This window comes from Phascolarctos cinereus, unplaced genomic scaffold (assembly GCF_003287225.1).
Source record: "Phascolarctos cinereus isolate Bilbo 61053 unplaced genomic scaffold, phaCin_HiC Scaffold_7;HRSCAF=346, whole genome shotgun sequence".
NCBI lineage: Eukaryota > Metazoa > Chordata > Mammalia > Diprotodontia > Phascolarctidae > Phascolarctos > Phascolarctos cinereus.
Genome location: NW_027556180.1, coordinates 47,520,095 through 47,534,530, shown reverse-complemented (window position 1 = coordinate 47,534,530; position 14,436 = coordinate 47,520,095). Strand labels below are relative to the sequence as shown.

The 14,436-nt window shown below is 37.2% G+C and overlaps 1 protein-coding gene across 3 annotated transcripts in view; it reads left to right on the top strand.

Moving 5' to 3' along the window:
* The window catches only part of AGTR1 (angiotensin II receptor type 1), a 51,178-nt gene extending 47,829 nt beyond the window's left edge, over nt 1-3,349 (top strand). For all 3 annotated transcript variants that reach the window (XM_020980932.2, XM_020980931.2, XM_078147643.1), the window contains one exon: nt 493-3,349. In XM_020980932.2, coding sequence (XP_020836591.1) covers nt 542-1,612 — 1,071 coding nt within the window. In that variant the 5' untranslated portion in view covers nt 493-541 and the 3' untranslated portion in view covers nt 1,613-3,349. The remainder of the gene's footprint in view (nt 1-492) is intronic.
* The last annotated feature ends 11,087 nt before the right edge of the window (nt 3,350-14,436 follow it).

Below are 14,436 nucleotides of genomic sequence, written 5' to 3'. Positions count from 1 at the left end.
TTTTACTTACAAAATCATTTATTTAAAAAGTTTTATAGCAATTCATAATTTTCATTTGTACAATGCAGTTTTGGTTCATGTATTTTCCTAGTAATGGGATTAAGAATGAGCTGCACATGTGAGTTAGTAGACAAGCCCTAAGCAATTGCCTCAGGTACAAAGAGGTCAAGTAATTTGCCCCTGAGTCACACAACTGGTGAGTGTCACAGAAGATCTGAACTCATGATCCTAAGGCCAGCGCTGTATTCATTAAATTATGTTGCCGCTTAGCCATCAGGAGGCACTGTGGTATATACAAAGGAAAGAAGGATGATTGTAGAGTCAGGGGAGATGTGAGTTCAAATTATTCTTCTGGTAACTATGGGTAGTTCACTTAATTCATCTTTGTCTTGGTTTCCTCATCTGAAAAGGGGGGAGCAATAATATTAAAACTTTAAGTAAAAATGAAATATTAGTCATTAATTTCTTTTCTCTTCTTTTCTTTTTCTCAAGATGAAGCTGGCATAGCACCTGAAACTGATCTACCACCTAGAAGGTCAAAATGAATCTAAATTCTTCCACCCAAGAGACTATTAAAAGAATCCAAGATGACTGCCCCAAATCAGGAAGACATAGCTATATATTCATTATGGTTCCCACTTTATACAGCATCATCTTTGTTGTGGGAATCTTTGGCAATAGCTTGGTGGTTATCGTCATTTACTTCTACATGAAACTGAAGACAGTAGCCAGCGTTTTCCTAATGAATTTGGCTCTGGCTGACTTGTGTTTCTTAATGACTTTGCCACTCTGGGCTGTCTACACTGCCATGGAATACCGCTGGCCTTTTGGGAACTGCTTGTGTAAGATTGCATCTGCCGGCATCAGTTTTAATCTCTATGCCAGCGTATTTCTTCTCACCTCCCTGAGCATCGACCGCTACCTGGCTATTGTACATCCGATGAAGTCCCGCCTTCGGCGCACCATGCTCATGGCCAAAGTGACATGTATCGTGATTTGGCTGCTCGCCGGGTTGGCCAGCCTGCCTGTTGTAATTCATCGCAACGTTTTTTTCATCGAGAATACAAATATCACGGTCTGTGCTTTTTACTACAAAACCCACAACTCCACCCTGCTGGTGGGGCTGGGCCTAAGCAAAAACATTTTGGGCTTCTTGATTCCTTTTCTGGTGATTCTGACAAGCTATACTCTGATTTGGAAGACCCTGAAAAAGGCTTATGAGATTCAGAAAAACAGGCCAAGAAATGATGACATTTTCAGGATCATTATGGCAATAGTCCTCTTCTTTTTCTTTTCCTGGATTCCGCACCAGATATTCACATTTCTGGATGTCCTGATTCAGCTGGGCATCATAAAGGACTGCAAAACCATAGATATTGTGGATACGGCAATGCCCATAACCATCTGCATAGCCTATTTTAACAACTGCCTGAATCCCCTCTTTTATGGCTTTTTGGGAAAGAAGTTTAAAAAATATTTTCTTCAGCTCCTGAAATACATACCACCCAGTTTCAGATCTCAAACGACAAAAATGAGCTCCCTTTCCTATCGGACATCAGATAACTTAAGCTTATCTGCCAAAAAGTCCATCGCGTGTTTTGAGGTTGAGTGATAGGCTTGAAACATGGTGCTGGAGTGATCATATGAGCAAAACTAAAAAAAAAAAGTCAAGGGTTTACGTCCTTGGGTAGTACTCTGCATCTTTATTGAACATTGGCAGTTTTCCCAACTCTGATGAAAACATGCAACATGTTGATTGACATGAACAGCCTTTCTAAACCTCTGAACAAAATTCTTCATTCCTTCTACAACAAACAAAAAAACTTGAGAGACAGCATGGCATTGATGATAGAATACTGGACTTTGTGTTAAAAAGACCTGAGTTCTAATCCTGCTTTAGTCACTTACTAGCTGCATGGCCCTGGGAAAATCATTTGATCTTTCTGACCCTCTGGTTCCTTGTCCAAAAATGAGGTAGTTGGCTGTCCAACTGCAAGGTCCCTTCCGTCTCTAAATCTTTGACCTAATGAAATTTAAAGCTTCTCAAGCCAAGCTGAACACCATTTTCCAGAGGGTAGAAGACTGGATATTGTAGAAAGATGTCAAAATATGAGTCAGCCCTGCATTAACTTTTTAAAATTCTGGCGGCAAAATGAGATTCTTCTCTGTCTCCTTTTTCTATATTCTTTTGGGGTCCCCTATACCTTGCTTTTATTATTATAGGGAACTTTTAGCATGAAAACTCCCTCTACCAGTGTAGATGAGTGACTTGTCTGTAACTCAAGAGTTTTTGAGAGTTCCTTGGGAGCAGTTAGAAGTGACTTGCTCCTGAGTCAGAGGCCCTGCCCTCTCTCAACTATAATATTCCCCAAAGAATGCAAATGAGACTTGGAATAGGCTGTGAGGCTTCAAAAGACCCAAGCAGGAGAGGAGAGCAGGGTTACATTGCCACACTCAATTTCCAAAGTGCGATATTTGGGTTCTTGTTCGGGTTAAGTAGCATCTAGAGTTGATTTGTAAGTGGAACGCCAAATTTTCTTTTCAAGGCTCAGAAATCTTTTGTGAAGATCAGCTGGTGTGTCTTGAAGATTTGTCACTGCCAATGAAATTTTAGCTAAACTACATCTTTGTGTAAAAATGTGGTACAGTGTTCATATGCAAAAGATAAACTACTCATGTGTATTAAAGTATTACTCTGGTCCTGAACAGAAAGTGACTGTGTTCCCTGTAATACTTGTTTTCTTTTGTATCTAAAAATAAAAATGAGAAATCTGTCCCTTCTGACACAAATACCATGTCCCTTTCAAAACCTAAGTGTTTCTGTCTGCATGCTTAACTGTTTGCTGTTGTTCAGTTAAAATATGACAAAGCTATGACTACCATAAAATGGAACAATTTTAGTTTCATGTATTTTATTTTTATTATTTTAATATATTCATTTTTGGAGTTAAACACAACTGTGAATAAGTATGTACATAATTTGCACTTAATTATATCCATATTAATGTAGCTTATTGGTAACTTGGCAACTGCCATATATATGTGCTTTCATGTGAATGTGTATAAACACATATGTACTTATACACGCAAGCATATACCATCATTAGAAAGCTTTAGACAGTAGCCGGTTATTTACACTGGAAAATAGGAGCACCAACGTATACCTTCTTGAATATTCTAAATAGTTTTCATGTAACACGTAAAACTATCTTCTAGTGTTAAAATGTTAAATTTCTCTGCTATTCAGATTGTTTCCTTATGTCTGTTCTAAAAAAAAGTAGCATTTGGTGACCAAATATTGGAATATAACATTTTCTTTCTTTAATAAAAAAACATTGTCAAAAACTAACTCAACTCTGTTGCCATATTTTCTTTCAACCAGGATCAGTCATCACTGATGGGGAAAAAAATCAACCTAATTCCATCTTAGAATGCAAATGTGTTAATATTAAATCATATGGGAGCAGTTTATGACATTTCCCATTTTTGTTCACACTGCTACTAAGAAATTTCTAATCTTTAGTACCTTCTGGCATGTCATTTACCACAGAGCCATACAGATCATGGTAGACCTTTTAAAATGTACTTCCTGTTGTTAGCACACCTCATTCGGAGTACTTCATCATTTTTCTGAAGGCCATTCAGACCAAAAATAGCCTTATTGATTTTGGACAACAGGGTGAGTATAAAGTATGCATATTTTATGCGGGAATAGATCTGACCTTCATTCTTTAATATCTTAGGCTTCTTAAAGACCATAAAATTACTTATTTAACATCTTTCTATTAAAAATTACCAAGGGACTTTTATATAAGGGTATATTTATATGTAAAGTCTCAGAATCTATACATTTATATGTAGTTCATAAGCATGAGGAACACAGCATTGTGGTAAGAAAACTGTCTTGGAATGGAAGAACAAGGGAAGAGAATAAACATTAAGCACCTACTATGTACAAAGCTTTGTGCTAAGCACTCACAAATACTGTCTCATTTAATCCTCACATCAACTCCTGTGAGGTAGATGTTATTATCCCCATTTTACAATTGAGAAACAGAGGCAGATAGTGACTAAATGACTTGCCAGAAAGACCTGGCTTCAACCCTTGCCTCTGACACATAGTAAATAAATAATTAAATAAATGAATGAATGAATGAATGAATAAGTAAATAAGTAAATAAATGAATGAATGAATGGATAAATGAATAAATGGATAAATAAATGAATGAATAAATGAATAAATAAATAAATGAATGAATAAACAGATAAATAAGTGAGTAAATAAATAAATAAATGAGTGAGTAAATAAATGGATGAATGAATGAACAAATAAATAAATAGATAGATAAATAAATGAATGAATGAATGCATGAATGAATTAAATAAATTAATTAATTAAATAAATAAATAAGCAAATGAATAAACAAAGAAATAGAAAAATAGATAAATTTCAATTAATTGACTTGTGTTTCTTCTTTAGTGGGTTTTGGTGGACAAGGGAGGAAGAATAAGAATCAGGATCTGCGATTTCATGTGTGTGGGCAACTCCCAGTATGGAGACTCTCTCCACCAATGCAGAAGGGAAGATTTCATCTGTATCTGAGTCACAGGGAAGTTGCCTGGGGAAACTGAAAGGCAAAGTGGCTTCTCTGTGGTCACATAACCAAGGTATGTTAGAGACAAGACTCAAACCTGTGTCTTCCTAACTGCAAAACCAGCCTTCTGTTTTGGTTTTTTGTTGTTATTGTTGTTTTTGGTTGTTTTCTTGGAGTACTTGAATGATCATGAATGGGAGCTGAAAAAGAATTGGGCATTATGGTCTCAAAAGAAAGTCAAGATACAGGTCTTGATAGTACATGGGTGCCAATGGAGCCTAATGGGCTATCCTGAGAAATACAGAACTAGCTGTCTTATAAGGCATTCTAGCTAGGGGGCAGAGCCCAAAGTCAGGAATAGTCATCTTCCTGAGTTCAAATATGGCCTCAGATACTTACCAGCTGTGTGACCCTGAACAAGTCACTTAACCCTGTTTGCCTCAGTTTCCTCATCTGTAAAATGAGCTGGAGGAGGAAAGAGCAAAGCACCCAGTATCTTTGCCAAGAAAACCCTGAAATGGGGTCATAAAAAGTCAGACACAACTGAAAAATGACTGAACAACAACAAGATATGGATAATTGCCATATGGGTGCTATAAGTAATCAGCATAACCCAAGGGAAGGTGAAGGAAAGACTTTCCAATGGATAAAGCTGGGCCTTGTAGAAGATGGTATAGAGAGGATTTCTGTTCAGGTATGTGTTAGAGTAGATGCCTGTCTCCCAGGTTCCTCTCAGCTGGTTGTCTTTGAATCAACACTTTCCATATGCCTATAACTTTTAAAATAGGACCATAGATTTTACAGCAAGCAAGATACACAGAATACTTGTGAAACCAGTAAAAATATCATAATGTTTTAACAGACAATATGTTCACCAACTATGTTTGAATATGTCCTCTCCGTTAATGATGGGAAAGTCCACAGATATACAAAGAATATGAAATTATGGTGTTTATCATTAAAATATGCCACTAACCAGTCATGGCATAGACATCCGATTAGTGAATATTGACAGAATAGATATTTGGCATTCAAAATCCTTCATAAACTGCCCCCTTCCTACTTTTCTCTTGTTCTTACCCCTTAATCACACTAATACATTCTGCAATCCAGTGACACTGGCCTCCTTAAAGGTCCACCCACTCCCTGCATCTCTCAACTCTGGAGTATTTTCACTGGCTGTCCCTGCTCTTTAAAATTCTCTCCCTCCTCATTTCAACCTCCTGGATTCTGTGGCTTCTTTCAAGTCCTAGTTAAAAGTCTCACCTTCTAGAGAAGGGCATCATCTCTCCTTACTTTTACATGAATTGCTTTAATCAGGGAGTTTGGGTGTTTTCTCAACTTGGAAGAAATAGATTTTCAAATTTTATTTCTTTATTATTTTTATTTTATTATTCATTTTATGTATTTATTGTTTATTGTCAATGCCTCCTTTATAGTAAAAGAGCTTCTAAAAGAAATGATTAGATTAGATGGTCACCAATTTATTCTAAATTTTTCTGAAATGTAGTTATTGTCTAAACCCCCACTTTTCAAGAAGTTATGTTCTCAACATATGCTCCAAGGACCTTTCAAGGGGATTTTCAGAGTAATACTAAGACATTTAAATGTTCTAATATGGTAAATATCGATCAATATAACCCACATCAACTAAACCTTTCTTGGGGAGCCCTGAATGATTTTTAAGAGTGTAAAATGCTCCTGAGACTAAAAAAGTTTGGGAACTATTTATTCCTAATGGTAAAAACTGGAAATTCCAGGTTTCACTAAATCTTCCTCAGTTGATGTTCTGTGAAACCTTGGAATTTGTCTTCATAGCCCATCACTTAAGACTCAACTATTAGAGCCTCCATCTCCACTTTCTTCCAGATCAGAGACTTATTTTAAATATTTATATAAAATGAAAGTATAAACAATCTAAATTTAGAGGGGATGAGATTTTCATCTATGTAACTCTGTTGGAATGCCATCTACTTAGAGGCTTACCAAGTACCAAAAGGAAGGGTTGTGTCCTCCATAGGCTGTCCAGAGACTTAAGTTTTCAAGAGGAACAGTTAGAAAAAAAAATAAGAATAAGAAAAAGACTCATGAACTCAACCAACAGAATGTTGACAGTGATAAACAAATAGCTGAAAAACAGATTTGTTTACAGAAAAGGAAGGCTTTATGGTGCTAAATGAGGACCAAGCTGTTGCCACCAAATATTTCAAAAGGGTTATCCTTGAGAAATCCAAATCAATGCATTGTCCAAAGTTAGTGATTGATATCAGTTATGCAAAGGAATGGTTGAATATGTACAATATCACTGCAAGCTACAAAAGTTTAGCAACCAGCTAATACCTGACATGACCTAGAATTAAATATGCTAAAAGTTTCTTATATTTCGTGGACTGAGAGGTAACAAGTCTTTGTACAACAAATAAAGACTCCAAAATGGCCTTGAAAACTCAACAATAAACTATTAGAACCAGAGGATTAACACAGAACTGCCCTGTTGTTGTTGTACAGTTATTCAGTCATTTCTGACTTTTTGTGACCCCGTCAACATAACATCAAACCATAAAAACGTAAGGACAACATTTTTAATTGATGTTGTTTTACCAAATTCTCATAATCTTCTTACTGCATGAAGTGGAAATTTTTCAGAATAGAGTCCTGGCTGAAGTTCCCAAAATCCTGTGGGAACAGGACCAGGAGCACATCACCCCTATTGGCCTGTCTGTTACCAGAGCTCCACTAAAGCTTTCATTGAGCTTAAAAGAGTTGAATTTACAACCTAACACTTTTATACAATAAATACAAAGGGTAAAATACATTTTACCCACCTGTGCAACAGCCCAAAGAACATATAAGAGAATAAAAACAAGATAGTTACTTGTTCCAGGACCCTTTCTATCTGAACTCCATTAAATGATGACAATTCTTCTATGAAATAATAATAATAATAATAATAATAATAATAATAATAATAATAGTGCTTTAAAGTTTACAGAGTGCTTAGCCATGGTTTCGCTGGAATGTCACAGAAACCCTGTGAGTTTGGTACTACAGAAATTATGACCGTTTTACAGATGAGAAAACTGAGACAGTTACACAGCTAATATATGTCAAGGTGGCATGAATAGTTTGCTTAGGCATAGGAAGCATGCATTGATTTTTTCCAAAACATTCTATCTAGAGGAGTCAATTTGCATAAATCCCTTTGTGCTTGGGGCACAAGGTGTTCAGGTAGGAGCAACAACTATGTAATCTTCAGAGTATATGACAGGTGAGTTCTTATTAACTCCCCAAAAAGACTTTGTAGTTAATTCAAAAGTATTTTTCCTGTTTTCAGCCAAAATAAAGAGAAAACTTTTTTTAATAATAAATGAAAAATAAAGTTGGATTCTTTAAAAATTCAGAATATAACTATTTTGAAAGTACATTAAGGGTAAAATAAAACCTATGTCTTCTTGACTTAACCTTCCATTGTTTTCAATAATGCATACAGTGGACTTGATATGAGGAAAATGGCCATTTCACCAAAGGGAGCTCCTGTCTCTCTACAGATGAGCCAGCATGCCAAGTGCTGGGAAAGATTTGGGGCCCTTCAAACTCCTCAGGATTCTTGGCTCTGCTTTGAGGGAGCGCTGCCCAAGGGGCAATTTGGTTCTACTTACTTTCCTTGCCTTTGGAACTTAGCAAATGAAAGTTCTTATGAAACCAGATGACTGGTCTTTGAATCTATAGAATTGTGAATTTAGAGCTAGAAGGCACAGAAGAGAGCTGGATTTTCCAATTCCTTAGGTTTACCAAGATTAGGGAGGGCATGGAGGGAGACAATCTCCCAGGAATTTCTAACAAATATCATTGTTTTGCATGGCATTTCAAAGCTAAAGGACCTTTTGCCAAGAGTATAGTCTATGAAGTAGCAGAAAAAGTCCTTTCCCTCACCCCCTTCTCAGGGTAAAAACACTTTGGTTAAAACCTTGGCTTTGAGATTTACCAGCTGAGCAGCCAGGAAAGTCATACATAGCCCCTCTGGGGCTCAGTTTTCTTATGTCTACAAAGGGGATAATATACTACCTACCTTATAGGATCATTGTGAAGGAAGTGCTTTGCATATATAAATATGAGTTACCATTATCCCATTTTAAATAACTCTATTTTTTCCTGAATTTGGACAAGAGTATTTATTTTATAACACATACATTATGTAACTCATATACAGATATCATAATAACTCACATTTCTAGCAAAGATAAAGGTTTTGTAGTTGTTTGTATCTGACTCTGTGACCCCATTTGGGGTTTTCTTGGCAAAGATATCTCAGTGGTTTGCCATTTTCTTCTCCAGCTCATTTTACATATGAGGAAACTGAGGCAAACAGTTAAGTGACTTGCACAGGGTCACATAGCTAGCAAGCATCTGAGGCCATATTTGAACTCAGGAAGATGAGTCTTCTTGAGTCTAAGCCCAGCGCTCTATTCACTGTAGCAAACCCCTTTTCCTTCACAAGAAGCCTATAAGGTAAGTAGTAAAAGTGTTATTAACCCCATTTTACAAATGACGAAACTGAAGTTCACTGAGTTGAATAAACTACTCAGTGTAGCTGGAAGATATACGCCAACTCTAGTTTGTCTCGCTCTGCCTGTAGCTCCCCAAAGTTCCCAGGAAGTGTCATCATGAGCTCCTTTTTTTTTTCTTCCCGAAGAAGACCCTCTCTTATGTTACAACATAGCCAGCCTTCCCTGTTAATACAATGTTACAGCTCAAACACTGTGTCTTGAGCTAGCATCACTCATGACAGCCTCTGGCCTCATAAAAGTTTGTTTCGAAGTCACGAATACTCAGTGTCACTAGGGCTGCATCGTGGTTGGTGTACAGTGAATACAGTCTGGTGTCTCCAAACTATAGGTCTCCTGCTCATGTCAGCACTTACCATGGGCAGAGAAACTTACCAGAACACTACAGTTTTCCCCACTTATTCCTCCAGTCCTGTAAGTTCCCCTCGTGCAACTGGATAGAGTTAATCAAATTATGCAGAGCTGCTTCCAACAATAATCAGGCCAGGGAGAGTCAAGCATTCTTTGAGGTTACAGTGTCTTAAAAGGAGGAAACTTAGCAAGTGAACAGGTCACAGCTGATTCTTAGGATTATAGATCTGGAGCCAAAAGGGACCTTAGAAGACATTTAGTCTGACCCCTTCATTTTATAGATGAGGAAGCCAAAGCCCATTGAAGTAAATAAAGTTCCTTAGCCAAGGTCACACAGATCAAATATGGCAGAGCTGAGATTTCAAACCAAAGCCACATACCCGATGAATTCTCTGTCGTGATTTTCCTTGATCCAATATTCAAGTCATTTACCTGTCCTACAAAATCCATTTCAAAGAAGCTTTGCTTTGTTTTTAAAATGCTCTTAAATTCTGTGATGATTTTCAAGACCATAGCTTGAGAATTGCTTCAAAGGGACCTCAGAAATCATCCAATTCAGCTCCTTCACTTTCATAGATAAGGAAACTGAGGCCCAGAAAAGTTATAGGATTTGCCTAAGACCCATAAGGTACTAAGTGGCAGAGCTAGAACTCAGTAGAAGGTCTTTCAGTTCCTAACCCAAACTTTAACATTATTCTATGATAGTACTCACATATATAAATATGTAGACACATACTTATCAAATATATATATATATGTTTATTTATTGCTCTTTTCCAGATGCACACATGGTAAAATGTGTTTATATGTGTGTATGTGTTATGCACATGTGTGTATGCATATGTATATGTGAATACTATTATGGCATAATGGAGAGGACTAGATTAGGAATTGAAGGACCTGAGTATGTATAGATATCTATCTATATACAGATATGTAGATAGACATACACACACACACACACACACACACACACACACACACACACACATATATATATATATATATATATATATATATATATATATATCTTTTTTCCAGATGTGCACATGCTAAAGTGTTGCCATCTTTTTTTCATTCATCACGTAAATTAGCAAGCATCAGTGACACACGAGGCTGTGTTTCAACAACAAAACCTCAAAGCATCAGCTACTCAAATTATTTCTTTTTTCTCTATAAATGAGTCTCAATTTATACATAACTGCTGTGTGTGTTGTTTTTAATAAATTATAAATGAACGCTATAGGATAGATTTGGTGGTTAGGTCATCCCAATTACTGAGACTAACGCTATGTCTTAATAAAATCAGCATATTATGAAGACATACAAAGAGTTGTCCATGGCCCTTTGTTCAAAACTCAGCACAAGTAATTTTCACATTATCCTAAGTGCATATGGGCTGCATTCCCAATAGAAATTTCAAATTGTTTCTGTCCTTGAAAGTTGGGGTTCTTAATGGAAACCCCTAATTGACCCTTCGCAGTATCACACTGAATTTACATTTATTGTAATTCGATTTTGGATGAGCTCATATTATGCCTAGCAAATAAACAAGACTACAACTGCTACAGTAATTAGTTAAATGCTCGAGTCCATCATGTAGCCAAGAATTTAGATGGTACTTACTAAATGCTAAAGGAAAAAAATGCCTAAATGAATTATATCACATTTTTACCTTCTTGAAGCCAAATGGAAAATTGAGAAAAAAGTTCAAAGAGGAGATGATGCTTTTTTTTGTGAGATCCCTGTCGATGCTATTACCTTAACAACCCGTCCAAACTAAAGACTAAATGTTTAAAATAAATGAACACAAAAATCTCAGAAGAAGCCTCTAAGAAGAAAGATGGTGATCAGAGCAAAGAGAAGAGTTTAATAAGTTGCTACATCAAGGCATAACCCACCAAAAGAAAGGAGACTTAGGTAGAGGATTTCCTTTGTGATATCTGGCATTTTGAAATGTTTTGAGACTTCATAAAGTTGTGATTTCACTGGTGTGAGCACTCCTCCCAAAAACAGAGTGGGAAGCAGTCTGCCATAGGAGAAAAACCACTGGCTCTGAAACCAGAAGATATGCTGAATCATCGTTTTCATCTGTGAAAGCATCTTATAAAAACATTAATATCTTTGGTGCTAGCTACTTAGTGTTAAATGTTTTTAAAATACCGACACTTAGTACATACGCATCCGAATAGTAGTTAGAAATAGATAGCGATTTGTATATGTTTAATGACTGTAATATCATGGCATGATGGTAAGGGCTAGATTAGCAGGTGGAGGATTTGATATTGAATTCCAATTTGGCTATTTACTACTACTATTTACTACTGCTGCTGCTGCTACTATTCTGCTATTTGCTTGACCTACTATATGATCTTGGGCAAGTCACTGAACCTCTGTTTGCCTCAGTTTCCTCAACTATAAAATGGGGAAAACAATAGCATCTACCTCCCAGAGCTGTTGTAAGGATCAAATGAGGTGATATTTGCAAAGTGCTCAGCACAATGTCTGACATGAAGTAGCTACTCAAGAAATGCTAGTTTCCTCATCTGTAAACTGAGAGCGGTAGCCCATTAGATTGTAAGCCCCTTCAGGGAAGGGACTGTCTTTTGCCTCTTTTTGTATCCCTAGCACTCAGCACAATGCCTGGCACATAATAGTTGCTTAATAAATGTTATTAATGTATTTGTTGACTATATGACCCCTAAGATCCCTTCCAGATCTGAATCTCTGAAGGAATCCTTCAGTGATTTAGTTGATGGACTTTAAGAGTTAATGTGGCTGCAAAACTCCATCACCCTACAGGCAGTTTTGTTGATGAACCTCTTCCAAACTCAACCAGGTTCCTAGAGGACAAATACATAGTCTCTAAGTGAACTATACCTGAAATGCTTCCATCATGGTGGGGCATGCCAGAGTATCCATGTCGCTCAAAGGATCTTAGAACCCAAAGCTATTAGAAGGAGACTGTAGCTGACATTTAAAAATAAATTACAAAAAGCCAATGAACAAAGGTGGCTGGGGTCACTGGGACACCATTTACATAGTCCTTGACTTAAAGCCCCTTTTGAAGAGGCAGATACATGGGGGTGTGCAGTGACACTATTACTACATTCTATTTCTGCCTGTGTATTTTGAGCTTTTGGCAGGTTTTTATTTTTCTTCTTAATTAGGTCCCTTCCCAGCTGCTGTTCTGATAAGAGTATGCATTGCAGGGCACCAAATTTGTGGGTGGTGTTCATAGCTGTTAATAATGATGATTAAGCATGGAAAAATTTTAGGGACCACCTATTAACACATCATTTCTAGTCAACTCAGTGTTAACCAATTCCTCATATCAGACGTTACACATAAATTTCTTTTGTTTTTCTACAGACCTTCTTAATCCTACCATCACACATTATTGCAAATTTTCCAAAGAATACGGAATTCAGAGGTGTATTCCCTCTTGACCTAATCTAGGTTCACAAGACATAACTTATTCTTAGGATTATAAATTTAGAGCTGAAAAGGAACCTTAGAGGGCATCTAGTCTGACCCCTTCATTTTACAGATGAAGAAACTGAAGCCCACAGAGGGAAAGTACCTCACCCCAAGATCACAGAGATGAGATTTTAAACCAGGTCCTTATTTTCAAAGCCAGCATACTCTCCATTATGCCACACTGCCTTCCTCTTCTCTGACCTCTGCCAATGCTTCCCCTCAGCTCAGTATTCAAGTCATTTTCATGTTCTGATCATTTCCCTGTCCTGAAAAAATCAATTTCAATGAATATTTGCTTTTGTTTTCTTGAATTCAGCAATGATTTCTGAAAAGCAAGGTACTATGAATCGTAGATTGAAACATATTTCAAAGGGAACCTAGAGATAATTTAGTCCATCAATCAATAGACATTTATTAAGCACCTACTATGTACCAGGCACTGTGGTAAGTTCTGAGGACACAAAAAGAAACCAAAGACAGTCCCTGCCCTCAAGGAACTTACAATCTAATGGAAGGGACAACATGCAAACAAATACATACAAAGCAAGCCATGTATAGGATAAATAGGAAATTATTCACAGAGAGAATATGCTAGAATTTAGAGAGATTAGGGGAGTCTTTGAGCAAAAGATGGGATTGTAGTTGGGACCTGAAAGAACCAGGAAGGTCAGTAGATAAATGGAAGAGGGAAAGGATTCCAGGCATGGAAGGCAACCCTAGAAAACCTCCCAGAGCCAAAAGAAAGAGCATCTTGCTTATGGAACAGCCAACTTCTGCATTATACAAATGAGGCAATAGAAGCCCAGAGAGTAACTTGCCCAAGGTCACAAAGTGACCAGTATGGCAGAGTCAGAATCCAGCATCAGGTTTTCCAATACCTAATCCCATGCTTTACATCATATAAAAATTGCCGTTAAAATATATGAATCACAGCTATTGCTAAATACTGTCCAGATGTGCACATGCTGAGAAGTGGTGGTGCCTTTTTAGAATTTACCATGTATACCAGCAAACACGGGTGATATTGCTGCTATTAATAGATCCTTGCACATGATTGAGAGGAAAGGTCAGCACCTTGAGGGCAGAGAGTGTCTTTTGCCTCTTTTTATATCTCCAGAGCTTGGCATAATACCTAGCACTTAGTAGGTGCTTAATAAATGTTTATTGATTGATTGATTCGGCTGTCTGGTGTGTTGACACATCCTTACATTTGAATGATTTGACCAGTTCAAGTGTTATGATGCTTCTGTATACTGCCCTGTTCTTGCTGAATTTTCAGATAGTACCAGATTTAGACTGTGTGTTGAATTGAAGGATCAAGGATGCAATCCATCATTTCTCCAGCTTGTGCAGGACCCAGTTTTCTTTTGTTGGGCTAACCAAACCCTTTGCTGCTCCCACAGAAACAGAAAGGGAGAACACAGAGGGTTAAGTCAACTCCTCCT